Source organism: Carya illinoinensis, chromosome 16, assembly GCF_018687715.1.
Source record: "Carya illinoinensis cultivar Pawnee chromosome 16, C.illinoinensisPawnee_v1, whole genome shotgun sequence".
NCBI classification, from domain to species: Eukaryota; Viridiplantae; Streptophyta; class Magnoliopsida; order Fagales; family Juglandaceae; genus Carya; species Carya illinoinensis.
The window spans coordinates 3,504,349-3,519,481 of NC_056767.1; the positions used below are offsets into that span (position 1 = coordinate 3,504,349).

General features: G+C 33.4%; 1 protein-coding gene across 2 annotated transcripts; it reads right to left on the minus strand.

Annotated features, from left to right (window-relative positions):
- Positions 1-7,610: 7,610 nt before the first annotated feature.
- Positions 7,611-11,754, minus strand: LOC122298517 (ankyrin repeat-containing protein ITN1-like). Of its 2 annotated transcripts, none has more exons than XM_043108300.1 (5): positions 11,592-11,754; positions 10,704-11,217; positions 10,429-10,575; positions 8,689-9,122; positions 7,611-8,562 (listed from the first exon to the last, which is right to left on the minus strand). In XM_043108300.1, exons 1-5 carry the CDS (start codon positions 11,676-11,678, stop codon positions 7,813-7,815), a joined length of 1,932 nt encoding a protein of 643 aa, XP_042964234.1. In that variant the 5' UTR covers positions 11,679-11,754; the 3' UTR covers positions 7,611-7,812. The 2 variants fall into 2 exon arrangements, with proteins under 2 accessions (XP_042964234.1, XP_042964236.1); XM_043108302.1 differs by having other exon boundaries at positions 10,704-11,222; positions 11,592-11,737.
- Positions 11,755-15,133: the final 3,379 nt, after the last annotated feature.

Consider the following 15,133-nt stretch of genomic DNA (forward strand, 5'->3'; position numbering starts at 1 on the left):
CATGTTTGGAGGTGCTTACTATGACATGTATTTGTTTGTATAAGCAAATACATTCAAGATAAGGCCTTTACTGCATGTCTAGAATGGGCATCGAATGGAATGTTCTAGGCCGTATGAGCATATAAACTGGGTTTTTATCTGGTTGTCCTGTCCTATGTGCATGTTTTCAATTCTCAGACAAAACATTCATATGTTTGTATAAAACTCAAGAATACTACTGATAATTACAGTACTTGTCATTAATGGTATTTATTTATTTTAAAATTCTTTGCATTAGGTATCTTCCATCCAATAGAAAAGTTCTCATTATGCTCAATCAGAAAACACAATCATAAGATTGCCTAACAGTCTTTAGTGAACCAAAACTATTTGCACAGCAGAAATGATTCACTGATAGGAGAATGGGAGTGGTCAAACAGCTTCCTGCACCCCTAGTGATGAAATTTTTCATCATTTAGTTTAGGTTTATTCTTGTAAATCCCACATTATGTATGTATTTCCCTTCCCCTTTGAGTTTTAAAACTCGGATAAAAATCCTAGGTGCCATAAGAAGAGCCCAAGTTTTCAACACTTTCTATCAGAAAATGTGCCCTAAGCTTCAAGAACAAAAAATGTATAAAGTGGGGATTAACATTTCTATGCTTAGTTTCCATCTCTGGGACCCCTTTGGCAGTTTTGAGCACCAGAATGGGTTCAGGTTCATGGCCTTGTCAACTCCTAAGAATCAAAAGGGAAGCTAGAAAAAGCAATGCTCCTATCTTAATCCAACCACTTGCATATGGCTTTCCACGTCATACCAACATCTCGACTCGGCCTAAAACTCAGCACTTTGTTCAATATACTTACAATTATAGGCTTCATTCTGATACAGAGTATCTTCAATTAATTGTAAATAGTAACGAGAATAATAGTGAATAATTTATAAATAATAGTGAAATAGTTTGAGATTTATAGGTTTTATGACCTTTTAGTGGCATTATAATTGAGACTTAAATGTTTAATCATTAAGCAGTTTTGGAATTCAAAACTATTAGTTCTTTTATTCTATCATTTGGTTAAAAGTATTTACACCATGATATGCATTTTGAGATCACCTAATGATTAATCATTCGAACTTCAATTATTAAGATAACACAAAACATGATATGAATCAAATTCAATAAGCTTTAAAACTACCAAATATGATATGAATCACCAATTAAATAGAATCTCCATCAAAACAACATTAACGACCAATAAATAAATATGCCTCTTCTAATATATACTGGAAACATTGGAATGAAAATTGTCAATTTGATCCATTACACTCATAACCCAATCGAAGACACCAAAAGACTGTAGTAGTGAAAAGAAGCATACAATCTGTCTTTTGATGAAGTAAGTTGATAATTTCCGCTGTTCTTAAATGTTATTGGGATAAACATTTAAGAATTTTCATCCTTGTTCAGTTCACATTTTTCATGGTAATACTCCATCATAATATTTATTATTAGTTAAACAAGGATATAATTATAAAAACATATTAGGTTAAATTAACTAATAATAGCAATGTTTCATACAGAAGTAATAAAATCATAAAATCAACAGCATGTCACGTCCTATGCATAAAATCAATCCAAACAGATTTGTTCTTTTGTAATATTAGAATATATAAAGAAATAGAACTTCTAAGAACGGTTAGTAGTGTCATTTAATTTCTAGGTGGCCATAGGATTTTGCATTATGAAAGGGTTCAAATCATTGTTAATATACTTGATTTACCAACAAGAAAAGCGATCAATATCAGAGCTGTACAAATTAGTTGGTTTGGAATTTACCAAACCAATGCCACTAGACTTGAGTGGCATTGCAGATAGAGGGGCATACAAGCTATCTCCTTCAGTTCCATGGAAAATACCATAGTACAAGTGAGGTTGCGAATGGAAAAGGTTGCCGGGACTGCTGTAGAAAGAGTAGCTGAGGGAGGATGCATTTGCTGATGGTTATGAGGGCCTAAAGAAATCTCCATGGTCATGTGAGGAGAGAGAGAGAAACCCAACCAGTTAACTTACTTGCCTATTATGTTATTGTTAATAGGGTAACTTTTTAGGAGTTAATCCTCTCTTAATGTACTAATTTTCCCAATAAGCAGAGATTTTGGGCAAGTTTCTTTCGATGGTAGGCAACTTAATCATTTGAAAAGAAATAAACTAATCATACTAACATCCATTGATTCAATCATCCATCAACATGTTTGGATTAAAAAAAAAGTACCACTATCTATCCACAATACCTGCCTCGGGTAGCTTCCAATTGATTATTTTCAGCAAATAATCGTAGTCAATATTAGTGATGTAACTAGAAGTTGATTAATTTAATGTAGCTGAGGAAGACAACCAGAGCAACTAAGGACGTATACAGGGCAAGTTACTTGACGCCTACAACCATTTATATATATATGGAAATATATTTACTCTCAGAGGGGGAAAATGAAATCTGGTGTCAATCAGGAAGCATCCCTTTCGCCCTTAACCCCAAAAATCAGTAAAACTCTGCAGTATACGTCCACGCCGGACAAGCTTTCACAATCAGTATCCCAAAAATTTGTTCTACAAGCCAAAAATGCACATTTTTTCGAAACCAACGAGTTGGGATATTTCCCAATGAAATACCTGTGGTTCACGAAACAGAGTCCCAAGCTTTGAACCCAGAGATTTTCCGATGACGATCGTGGAATGCCCGTGCCCAGTCACAAGCTAACCTAAGATGGAGGCAGACGAAATGGGTTTCGTATGCTCTCGGGAACGATAATGGGTCACACGAACAGCGGAAGGCCAAACCACACACTCTCAAATTTTGAGTGGATTAAATGGCTCGGGTGGGTGGATTTGTAGGTAGGCGAAAATGGCGTTGAGTTCGGGTGGGTGGATTTGCAGGTAGCCGAAAATGGCAAAGGAAGGAAAATGAAAATCGGCTTGGGTACTGTGGGAGTCAGGACGGTGAAGGAGGAAAATAGAAGAGGGGGGAAAATAAAACTTGGCTAATTTTCGCGCGCGGGCTTGTTGCGAAGTAGGGACCCCCGCCAGGACATTATTTTCTAATTGCAGTGACGTAAATCGTTGCTTTTAGTTTAATAATCGGCGCAAATATTGACATTAGGCCCACGCGTGAGTTTAATGTAAAATAAAATCGGCGTGTTTGTAATCGCTACTTATAACCATTATTTGTAGCGTTTTATTTTGCAGCAGTTCCAAAATCGCTGCTTTAAGCCAATTTTCTTGTAGTGTTTGTTGTTTGTGAGTCTGAAAGTGTCCTTTTCATGGTTTTTTTTGTAGTCTCTCAAGTGAATATGGACAAGAGTTTTGAGGTTGTGATGGCAGTGGATGGGATTTGACATAAGCTTCCCCAACTATAGTTCTCCAATACATTTGAATGCAGGACATTGACACCTATCCCAACATGTCGAGTAATAAGAGTACTAGGTAATGCACGAAGTTCACCCTATGTTTTCATGTTGAGTGTTGTAAGGGGATTTTTCTCTCAAGCTAGAGGCCCAGAACGCAGGCCCAAATATGAAGGGAGCCCACGTTAGCCGTGCAACCCATTGGCCCATCAGAGGACTCCTGCCTTGGAGCAAAAGGTGGCCTACGACTTCAAACGTGCAAACACCCCCCCCCCTAAAATAAAGGAAAATGCCTGTTGAAAGCGCTAGATACAAATGGCATGCAATCAACCCATTTAATATTTTTTTTTTTAATTTTCTCTCCTCTCTCTTTCATTATCTCTCTATCGATTTTGTTAGTTGCCATTTAATAAGCGCCTGAAGAGCAAAAGCCATGGCCGAAGAAGACTTAAGAGAAAAAGCAGAGAGAGAGAGAGAGGAGTTAAGAAGAAGGAAAAAAAAAAGAAAAGAAAAAGTAACGGTGTGCCCAGCAAGTGGATCGTTGCATGGGTCATCTTCCTTGTATGGATATTCGGCTTCGTATCCGTGCAAAGTTCCATGAAAAAGTCTTGAATAATTGCGGCTATTTGTTCCTTGAGTTTGACCGTAGTCTTCAAGTCATTTCGTGGTTTTCAAATCTTCAAGTGGGGATGTGGCAAAGAGATTGGCTTCGTTCCATGCTCCCTCCCTCGTTGAAGACGACGGAAAGCTGTGGCAAAGAGAAACTAAAGAGGTTCTTTTTAGAATAATAAAAAAGAAGGTGCATCTATAGTTGAATCTATTTGCCTTTAGATCCATTTCAGAGGCCAACCGCTTGTGTTTATCCATAGAGATCCAGGTTTTAAGACAAAAAAACAAATAAAAAAAAACCTTTGATTGAATGCTATGGGATGGTGGGACATCTTAAAACCTCTGTGAAGGACAGCGGAGACAAGTTCAAGAGAAATAAGATGGAGGAAGAAGATGGTGAGAAAGAAGAACCTAGAGGCGAGAAAGAGATTAGAAAAGAAAAACAAAGAGAGGAGAAAGAAGAAATAGAAAGAGAGGTATGTTTTTGTCGTTTTCATTTTTTTGTATTATTTCCGTACTTTCATTTACACGCCGCTTGTATATGGCGACTGTACATAGCAGTTCTGAAAAAAAAAATAACGCAAAGGAAAGGGGAACATGTCACCTCGACATCCCTCTACGGAGCCTAGCCTCATATAGCCCCTAGGCAAATCACGGAGAACCCTTGATCCTTTGACAGATAGAGAAGGAAGAGCTTGATAGTGTGTACCCGAAAGGATAAACGGGACAGAGTGCCACACCGCATTAATTAGACCACTCCAGAAGCCATGCCGCATTTAAGGAACCTGATTGAAGGAATTGCTGAGAGGACACATCCTCTCTACACAGGGCATGGGCAGCTAACTCCAGAGATTGGATATAAAAACCAAATCCCCTGGTACTAGGAACTTTGTTTGAATTCCTTATTAACTTGTACAAAATATACTAAGACAATACCAATTTTGGTATCGTAGACTTCCCGGCCTCAACTAAAGCTCCCGTCTCATGGTATTTTCTAAGACCAAAAACTTGAGTTGCACCTTATTTTTATACCTTATTTTAATTCCAAGTTGGCTTTCTTTTTTCAGCACTGTGCTGCACCTAATGCTTGCTTGTGTTTTTCATCTTGTCTACCTCAAAATAAAGAGCAACGACATAGTTGGTTAGAGAACTACCAACGGGGATCTGATCCTCTTCAACACCATAACAACCCAACAAGACCTTAAGCGATTCATTTCTATGGAGCGATGGAGTACGTACTTCATTGCTATTAATAGAATATTTTATATTTTGTAATGTAGTGTATAAATATCAAACAATGTAATATGCAGTGGATTACATCATGGATGTTGCCTTCATTTTAGATGATGAATATTTTTTTTTTTTTAACATGTATTTATTTAAAAAATTAATTAGTTGTTTATAACTTTTGATATTTTATACTTAATTTATTTTTTCATTTTGATATATTTTTATTATTATGGACAATGTTCAATGCATTAGTATTATGTATTTTAACATTAGTTCCTGAAAAAACTTTAATAAAATAGAGGCTTTTATGTAAAAAAAAGATTATGCTTTTTCAACATTTTTTCTTGAAAAATTGTAATAAAATATAGGCTTTAGATTAATTAAAAAAATGCTTTTCAACACTATTTTTTTCTTGAAAATAAAAAATAATATATAAGCTTTTGTTAAAAAAAAAAAAAAAACCGGTTACGTACAGACTGAAACTCAGATTTCTGGATTTCAAAAAGCTTGGATTTTTCTGGTTTCGGCTTAGTCATAACCCAGCTAACCTGGGTTTGCCTCTTTTTAAAACGGAATTGATAAAATGCTATAAAATCATTTCTTGAGTTATTAAATGACACATGAAACCATATAAATGAGTGGAGTTTGAGAGCACCGAGTGGTGGGTAGTCAAGTTTTTTTTTACTTGTTTTTTTTTTTTACGAAATTGGTTGAACTCGTGCATTTTTATCGATCACAATTTTGTGTCTATGAATAATTCATTTAATAAACGAATCTAACTGAATTGAAACTTGACAAAGCTGATTTCGAGCCGCTCCTCGAGTAGTATGGTTTATTTATAACTCTAATGGACGATATTTTGTAAAATAATAAAACTATTACAACTTAATTTTACAAAACGAAAAATATCATCATGTAGACGATTTTTCGACTTTTACACGGCTCTTCAATAATATATTACTGCCTTTTGAATTTATTCAAGTTTTTTGTTTAAATTTGAAAGTTATGAATTCGAAAGATAATAATAATTTATTGGAAAGTACTTTTGAAAAAAGTTGTAAAATATTTTTCTAAGTTTCATTTCCCTTTAGAGCATCCCTAACCGGGTCTGAATACTGTCATTTTCCCTATAATTTAGGGATGAAATTAGGGTTTTGCAAAAAAAAACCCCCCATCCCGATCCCCATTTTGCGGCTTGAGTATCCGGCATGTACAGTAAATCCTCATCTTTGTTGATTCACTGTACATCCGCATCGTGTATTTGGCTCCTGTTTCGATGCCCTCCGTCCCGCGTGTTCTTCTCTCTCGCTAGGTAACCCGTTTGCTTCCTCCCTCCCACATTTTCAGATCGATTGCCAATACGATTTCGGTAAGTGATGATGGTGTATTTTTTATCTACTTTGGTTGTTTGGCTTCCCCGATTTGAGTTTCTATTTTCCTCTTCCCCCCTCTCTCTCCTTCTCTGTTTCTCTCTTCCCGGTTTTCTTCCTCCCGACGCCATGATCTCGCTGTGAGACCTCCAAATTCGGGAAGGTATGTGGGACAATTTTTGTTTGCCATGAGTTGATGATGAAATAATCTGGGTAATTGAAGCACGGCTTGTTTTTATTGATGACATTTACCGTAATGCTGGGGTTTTTATTTCTTGCATATCTTCTCATTTGTATGATGATGGTGTTGGGGGCAAACCATTTGATGATTTGCGTCAATGATTTTGTCCATTGCTCTCTCTCTCTCTCTGTGTTACCGAAACTCTGTGATTATGTTGGCTTTCTTCCATGGCTTAAGACAAAAGAGTTAGTAGTTAGGATTGTAAATGGAAGAGAGAGAAAAAAGTAATAAAAAAATAGAGAAATATTATTTAATAGAATAGAGATAGGGATGGGGAATGGGATGTAGGAGGTTTTTAGAAGATGAATAAAATTTAGAGATAAATTTAAAAAAATATGATTTTGAGTTAAATTATAGAGATGAAAATGAGAAACCGGATGAGGATGCTCTTACAAAAATGCCTTTTAAGTTAATTATAGTAGAGTTGTGAATATTATAATTGTAGAAAGAAAAAGAGTTCCGTACGTTTTTGTCATTTTCCTAATTGGTTTATAAGTTATTTCTAGTCACCATTAATATTGCTTTTAATTGCTGTGCATTTTTTACGAAATTAAGAGTGATTTATTAGATAGGCTCCAACTTTTAAACTCGAAACTTTAATTGAGGTTTAATTAATTTGTTGTGCGTAGACCTTTCCAGCAAGCGTTGAATTTTCTTAAGCAGGGACTGGGGAAGCAAATTAAATTAAGGCATCGATTGATGGTCCTGCTGGGAATACAGACTGATTCTTCTGCGAGTACTGTGAACGATTAAGATTGCGAGCACAAAATCATAGAAAAATCAGAATATTCAATAACATACATATACATATATAACGACAAACATCATAGACTTACCTTAAAAGAGAGTTTCAAGAGTCCTAATTAATAAAAAGTAGCATCTTTTGAAGCAGCCTAGTACCCATAAGTTTTAAAAAACCAACATTATTAGCTAATTATGAAGATCACACTGAAGAGCCTTGATCATAATTTGGTCGAATTTCACACCGATCGAGGAATTGCATGACTGGTTGTAGGACTGGTTGCAGAACTGGTAAACCGAACCTGGGTTCTGCCATCAATTCCAATTTGGTTGTCATTCTTAATTTCCATAATAGGCGTTCCTTTCTTGGAATTGAAAAGCCTATTCTCTGATCGGAAACTCTTAGAACAAAATGCTGAGCAGAATATATCAAAGCAAAGGCGATAATGTAGGATACCAAACAAACAAATTGGGATAGCCAGCACCGCAACAATTATTATACGGACCGGAACACTTTTTTTGCTTTTAAAGACCAAAAAGCATGCCGCAATAAATGCTATCAGCATGCTTACTATTGAGATTACAAGCATAACGAGTCCCCCTGCCAATTTAAGAGGTAATGACGTCAAGAAATCTCGTTCTGTGTAGCGTGACGTGAGAATTGACAAGAAAACTAATATTGAAGACGAAGAGAATAACATTGCTACTGCATTTGATGTGTAGAATACCGTAAACCAGTTAGTTTCCAAAAATATAGGAACGCCTGTTTCTTGATTGTTGCCACCCGGTATTGTAAAGGCAGCTGGAAAAACCACAGTGGCAATCAAAGTTGCCACGAGCATGCAAGAGTTTGCCGTGTTCCTCATCCACTCTTCACCATTCTTCTGTAATATTTTATGGTTCTCCGAAAACATATCCTTAAGCGGTTTTTCTTCTTCTGGTCCACTCATCTCATTCACGGATGACTTCGGCATGATCTTTTCTATCTCCTACAATAACCAATTACTTTTAATTTTGCAAATTAAAAAATATTGAAAGGGGAGACCATGCATTAATATGTATGCAACAAGAAGAAAAGAAGTTGACATGATATTTAACACCTGTTACGTACGTACTTGAAACCACAATAACTCTCGTTGCATTTGAAGGGCTGCTCCTGATATGATATTCAATCGATCTAAAGAAGGCAATTCTTTAACTAAGTGCAGCATGGATTTATTCCCTTCAACATATAAGCTCGTGAGGTTGTCCTTCAAAACACCTATCTCATATATTAAATTAAATACACGCTCTTGTCGATGTTCAACAGCAACGTGAAATAAAGTTCCGTAATCTTCGTCAACTTCCCATATGAGATTGGGATAAGAGCGTATAAGTATAACTAGAAATTCCACGTTCCCTACTTTTGCAGCTTCAGCAACTAGTTGCTTATGTCGGGAAACCAAAGTTGAGAAATTTGTGTCGTTCGTAAACAGTTTCCAAAGGCGGTCAACTAATTGATGGGCTGATACTTGCATCATAGCTTTGTTGCAGAACTGACCTTTGAAGCCTAGTTATAAGGATTAAGAGAGATCTTTTGGTTAAAAAGAAATATTAATTCTATACATATGCCAAAAGAATATATTAATATTACAGCGGTAAAGAAATTTTATATAAATAAACTCAAAGGGTGATATGATTTATATAATATATTAGATCTATTTTATAATAAAAATAATTTTATAATCTAATATACGTACCACATCAAATTACATCAGTTGCACTTACCTTTACAGAATTTCTTAAAGCATTTCTTAATTTGAAAAATCAGCAATTAACATTTTATTTTAAAAGTCTCGATCAGAGATTAACGTCTTCAAATTTAATTAGGTGGTTATTATGAGATGTTGGATATCATATATGCAAGCTAATACTAAAAGGATGCTCTCTACACATATAACATTAAGTCAAGAATAAATATGATATGGCCTCCTATCTACTTAATTCCCAATGCCACGTGGGGTATTTAACTATGCATCATGAACAACAAAATATGAGATAACTTCCTGCTCATGGCAGCAGCTAGCAGTCTACCACAACGAAGAAGGCACTCATCATGATCTGATCTATGCATGAAAGGGGATCATGGAAAATATGATTCTGGAAGGGGACTCGCCACTAATTATAATCAAGGATATAGCAGCTAGATTAAAAGGAGTTGCATGCATCTTGGTTAGTTAAAAAAGTTCACAGAAGTGCCAAACCTCGCCAATTGGACTGCTTCCTCGGACTCCATAAGGATCATTCCCATATTGAGACTCCCCATCACAACTACATCCCTTCTGACTTTCTTAACTTTACGTGTTCCCCTTTATCCATATTTAAAAAAAAAATAAAAATAAAAAAAAATAAAAAAATAAAAAAAAAATAAAAATTGAAGAAGACGAAGAAGAAAAAAAGTGAAGAGAAAGGCTAACTATCTTCTACCCAAAAAAGTCTGGTATCCTCTTGCATCTATGTGTACGAAGGAAACCGTAAGTATTATAATTGTTTAAGACATTTCAAATACAGGATAGCTTATCTAATCAGAATTACGAGAGAAAGTACGACTACTTTGTCATTCCAACTGGCCTGACAGTACTTGGGAAGAAGTGTCAATAAGCTAAATTGTTAAGAAAAACGTGCTTCTTCACACGCATTTATGGCAGGACACTAGGTAAATTTTTATGTACTTGATTGAAGAAACTCCTCCATTCCAGTTACAAATATACACATATATGCATGCATACATATATATATATATATATAAGTACTAGATCATACACATGACAAGTAAATTAGTTATATAAATTAGTTTGGGTTGGAGATAAACTTACAGGAGTTTAAGCATCTTTCCCATACTGATGGCTGACTTTTGTTGCCAATTCCTGAAGGTTTTTTGGCCAACAATTTCAATGGAAACCAAAGAGATTCCTTCTCTTCACGTGCTAAATTTAAATTATTCAGAATTTTGAGTGCCACATCTGTTTATAAAAATTAAATTAATATATATGATCATTTCTTTATATATATATATATATATGTATATGTTCGAGTGTGTGTGGTAAGTTTTGTGAAATCTCTATTTATATGTGATATGCGTAAGACATACCATACAAATCAGAGGAAATAGTAGCCACAAGGAGCTGAACACGACCCGCAGAAGCCAATTCTTCAAGAGGAGTCACAGAGTATAAATACGATACCATGTCTCTATTTCCAGTCATTATTGCCGCGTAAAGTGGTAAAGCTTCGATGTCATCCTTGGGGATCAATGGTAGATTTCTTTTCTTTTTCACCATCTCTTTTGCAATTGTTACGATTTCTGATTGAGCGGCATAATAAAGGGCCGTGCAGTTTCCGTTGGTCTTCAATTCTAATTCTTCCAATCTCATATTTTTCAGGAGGTTTTCTACTAATTGGGTGCGTTTTGCAGCTGCAGCAAAGTGAAGAGCTGTCCCTTTCTCTTTTGTTATGTGGTCTCCAAGGCAGTAGTTTGGGTTTTTCTGCATAAAATCTTCAGCAGCTTTCCAGTTATCTTCTAGGATAGCTCGAAGGAGAGGAGCATAAACGTCGGCAGGAGATTGAGGTAATGGGCTATCTCCCTCTTCCATTTTTTCCTTGATCTTTTCTTAGATTGAAATTTAAAAGAATTAATACGATATCAAGTATCTACGCATGAGATGCTTAATTAGGCCGTCATGAATACACAATATATATATATGGGTGACGATTAAGTTAAAAAAGAAGACAGAAAAATAAAAATCTCCGAAATATAATTTAGTTTTCTATTTCGAAATACAATATTCTCCATGCATGTATGTGATATTACGTACTGATCATGATTTTTAAGCCGATATTATAATTAGAAGGACAATCGAAACCGCTAAATCTTCGTTGCATAAAATCCATATATGTTGAATTTTAAACATTAAAAATTCACTCTAAAGGATTTTTGAAGCAGAAAGTTAAAGAAAATAAATCGGTGAAGAACACTTACTTGTAATATTCTGGCACTTTGAAATTGATGATCAGCTAGCTTCAGATCTAGATCTACGGACTGCTTGTAGTAATCCTCGATCTCCATGGAAATGAGGTTTTTGATACTCTCAACTTTGGACGAGAGCACTTTTGCTATAAAGAGGATTAGATTTATAGATCCACGTCCATCATTATGTAGCGATCATGATATATTGCAAATGACTATACTGTCCAAATTAGAATACAGAAAAAAACACATTATTGACTATTTACCACCAACTGTTTTGGAAGTTTGTCTTTTTATCAAAAGAAATGTTTTAAGAAGAGTAATAACAATCATTTTTACAACCACTTCACTATAAATCAAATTTATATAAAAATAATATTATTATTTTTACAACCACTTCACTATAGAAATAATAATATTATTTTTACAACCACTTCACTATAAAAATAATATTATTATTTTTACAACCAGTACTTCACTATAAATCAAATTTATATAAAAAAAAAATGATATTATTTTTATAAATTTTTTTACATAAATACAAAACCTCTCGTTCAGCGTTTGGTATTGCTTCGTTCCAATAGTTTATAATTAATGCCATCGATCGACAACGATAATAATGTGAATTAAGTTGTTTTTTTAAAGTCTATTATTCACGCGATTTAGCTGTTAATTCTTTGGATATGAAAACATGGTCTTGATACTTTTATAATCATTGAGAAATTGTATGTATAGCACTGATATGATGTTTCATTAAAGTCATTCTTTCTTGTGTGTTTCATTAAAGGCTCTTATAAAGTACTGGCGATGCAAATTATTAAAATATGCTAGGTGAAGGCATAAATTCAAGAATTTATGATAGGCAGTTGAATTAAGTACAAATTATATTTTTGATAATTTGATGCCTCAATTTTCAACTTAATTTCATAAAATTAATATCAATTAGCTGACGTAGATATTGACCGTAGTAGTCAAAAAAAAGTAGTCAATCAAAGAGACATCACGTGAATATTTTAATGTTTTTTGTGCTTTCACATGACGCTACTGCACATGGATGACAGGCATTTCACATGGCATTTTCAATCATAGACCAACATCACGTGGAAACCTTGTCGTATCATTTAGAGATTTTTCGAGAGTAACATGTATGGAAGAGGTTCAGTCTATCCAATTTCCAAACACGTGAAATATTATTTTTATTAAATTGGAAATTGGATAGAATGTATATTTAAAATTTAAATTCAAAAAGTTTATTTTATATCAAATAAAATTATCATTTATCTTAAAAATTTGAATTAATAAAAATAAATAAATTTAATTATTTATAGGTTTTATTTGTAGAGCTGCAAAATAGCGAAAATGAATGAAATTGTCATTCATATATATATATATATATATATATATTATATATACACACATATTAATTGATAAAATTATACCTACTTTTAACACCACTCAGTGTACTCACGCACTAAACGGCATTTTCATATGAAGTTACGCCATTCCTTAATGTCAACAGCACCACAGTTGGTTGTTGCGGAGTCACATCATTTCCTTATAGTTGATAATTTTTTTTTATTTTTTGAGAAATGATGGAACTACGAAATTTTTGTATACATATTTTATATCAATATTTTATTAATAATTAAAAAATATTTTTTAATAAATTTGAAAATTCTATTTATTTATTTTTAAATATTTAAAGTGATTTAAAAAATATTTTTTTAAAAAAATTATACCATTCAATATCCATTCCATACCAAATTATCTTGGCAGGAATAGCACGACTAATTTTTTTAAGCTTTGTTTACTCTAAAACTAATTTTTTTAAGCTTTATTAATTCTAAAATTTAGTATTGAGTAATATTATATATAATTAAGAAATGCGTAAATATCGTATAATTATTTTAATAAAAAAAATTATTATTAAAAATATAAATTTTTTATATAAATTTTAAATTTATTTATTTTTTAAAAAATAATTATATAATATTTATACATTTTACTGCTATAAATATTATTTTTCTTTACCATTTTTCCTTCTATTCCTCTCTACCAATCGATAAACATCACCTACGTACTAGCTTGCTATCGGCACGCAGATCGAAGTCTCCCTTTCGAAGTCGTCTTTTAACTTTTTATTTTTTTTCCTTCCATTTTCCGATTCAGAAGTCTTTGTGAAAGTGACATGAAGAGAACACACGTTCATTGCAAATACATTGAACCAACCTCATCTTTTTCAGATAAAAGTAAAACAAATGCAGGAATTAAAAGTGGGGGCTGATGCTTTGAAGGAATCGGTGAAGTGAATGGATCGATTGATGGTAATACAGACGGGATTGAGATGGAGCCTTTTTCCTGAATTAGATTTATAGATCCACGTCCACCATTATGTAGCGATCAATGATCATCATCATAATTAAGATTGCATATATATTACAATGACTATATTGACCAAATTAGAATACAAATTAAAGATCAAAACACATTATTGATTCTTTACCCCCAAGTATTTGGAAGCTTGTCTTCATCTGTATTTACACTTGGAATTTCTTGGTCTTTATTTATATGAAAAATTCTATTTATATTACAATGAATTTAGTAGTCCAATTCAACTAACTGGAAACATCTAGTTTTTCAAAAACCAATAGGGGTATATTTGGAATAATAAAGGAAGGAATAGCAGAGGACATAGGTGAGGCCATATATATATACACTACAAGAAAAAGGGGTAATTGCGACCAATTTATAGCAACGAAAAGAGTATTAGCAACCAATTTTGATTGCTAATACTCTTTTCGTTGCTATAAATTGGTCGCAATTGCCCCTTTTTCTTGTAATGATAGGATTAAAGTGCATGAGCAAATATTGCTCTCATACCAAGTCAAACTTTAAAATGAAGCTGGTTCAAATGATACAAAGCATCTTGTATTGATTGTATATATATAGATGATTACAAAGTTTTGAATTACAACTTATAGATAAATGTAGAATTACAATTTACAAATAAATGTAGATAGCTACATGTAACTAACTATTTGAATGAATAACAGATGATAAGGGAAGATAAGCTATCTAACAGCAACAATTTGTATTCCTTAAGCTTATCCTCATCTGATGATCTGTTAGCAAACTTCTCGAGACATATATCTTTAACAGATACAACCATTTTCATAACATTTTACACAATCTAGTTGAAGCCTATTTTTATAAAATAACTTCTAAAAATAATATTATTTTACAAAAATATTTTCAACTTTAAACACATTGTATAAAGGATTAATGTAAAAAAGATTGCACATGTTTCATTATTCTTTTGACAAAAAAAAAAAAAAAAAAAAAAAAACCATTTCTTACGAGAAGAAGGCAAGCTTCCTAAATACTTGAATCAATAATTCTGTATTCTAATTTGGACAATATGGTCATTATAATATTTATCAAGTCTCAATTATCATGATCACTACATGACGATATATTAATGACGTACGTGCATTTATAACTCTAATCCACTTTGTAGAAAACTGTCGTGTAAGGATGAGATCATACGTTAAAGA

What these genes read in the sequence shown, in the direction of transcription:
- LOC122298517 (XM_043108300.1), bottom strand. Translation starts at nt 11,678, where the DNA reads ATGGAGATCGAGGATTACTACAAGCAGTCCGTAGATCTAGATCTGAAG. An exon ending in TATTTCCTCTGATTTGTATG is followed by an intron (nt 10,576 to 10,703) that starts GTATGTCTTACG and finishes TTTTATAAACAG; the next exon opens with ATGTGGCACTCAAAATTCTG. An exon ending in GGAAAGATGCTTAAACTCCT is followed by an intron (nt 9,123 to 10,428) that starts GTAAGTTTATCT and finishes CCTTATAACTAG; the next exon opens with GCTTCAAAGGTCAGTTCTGC.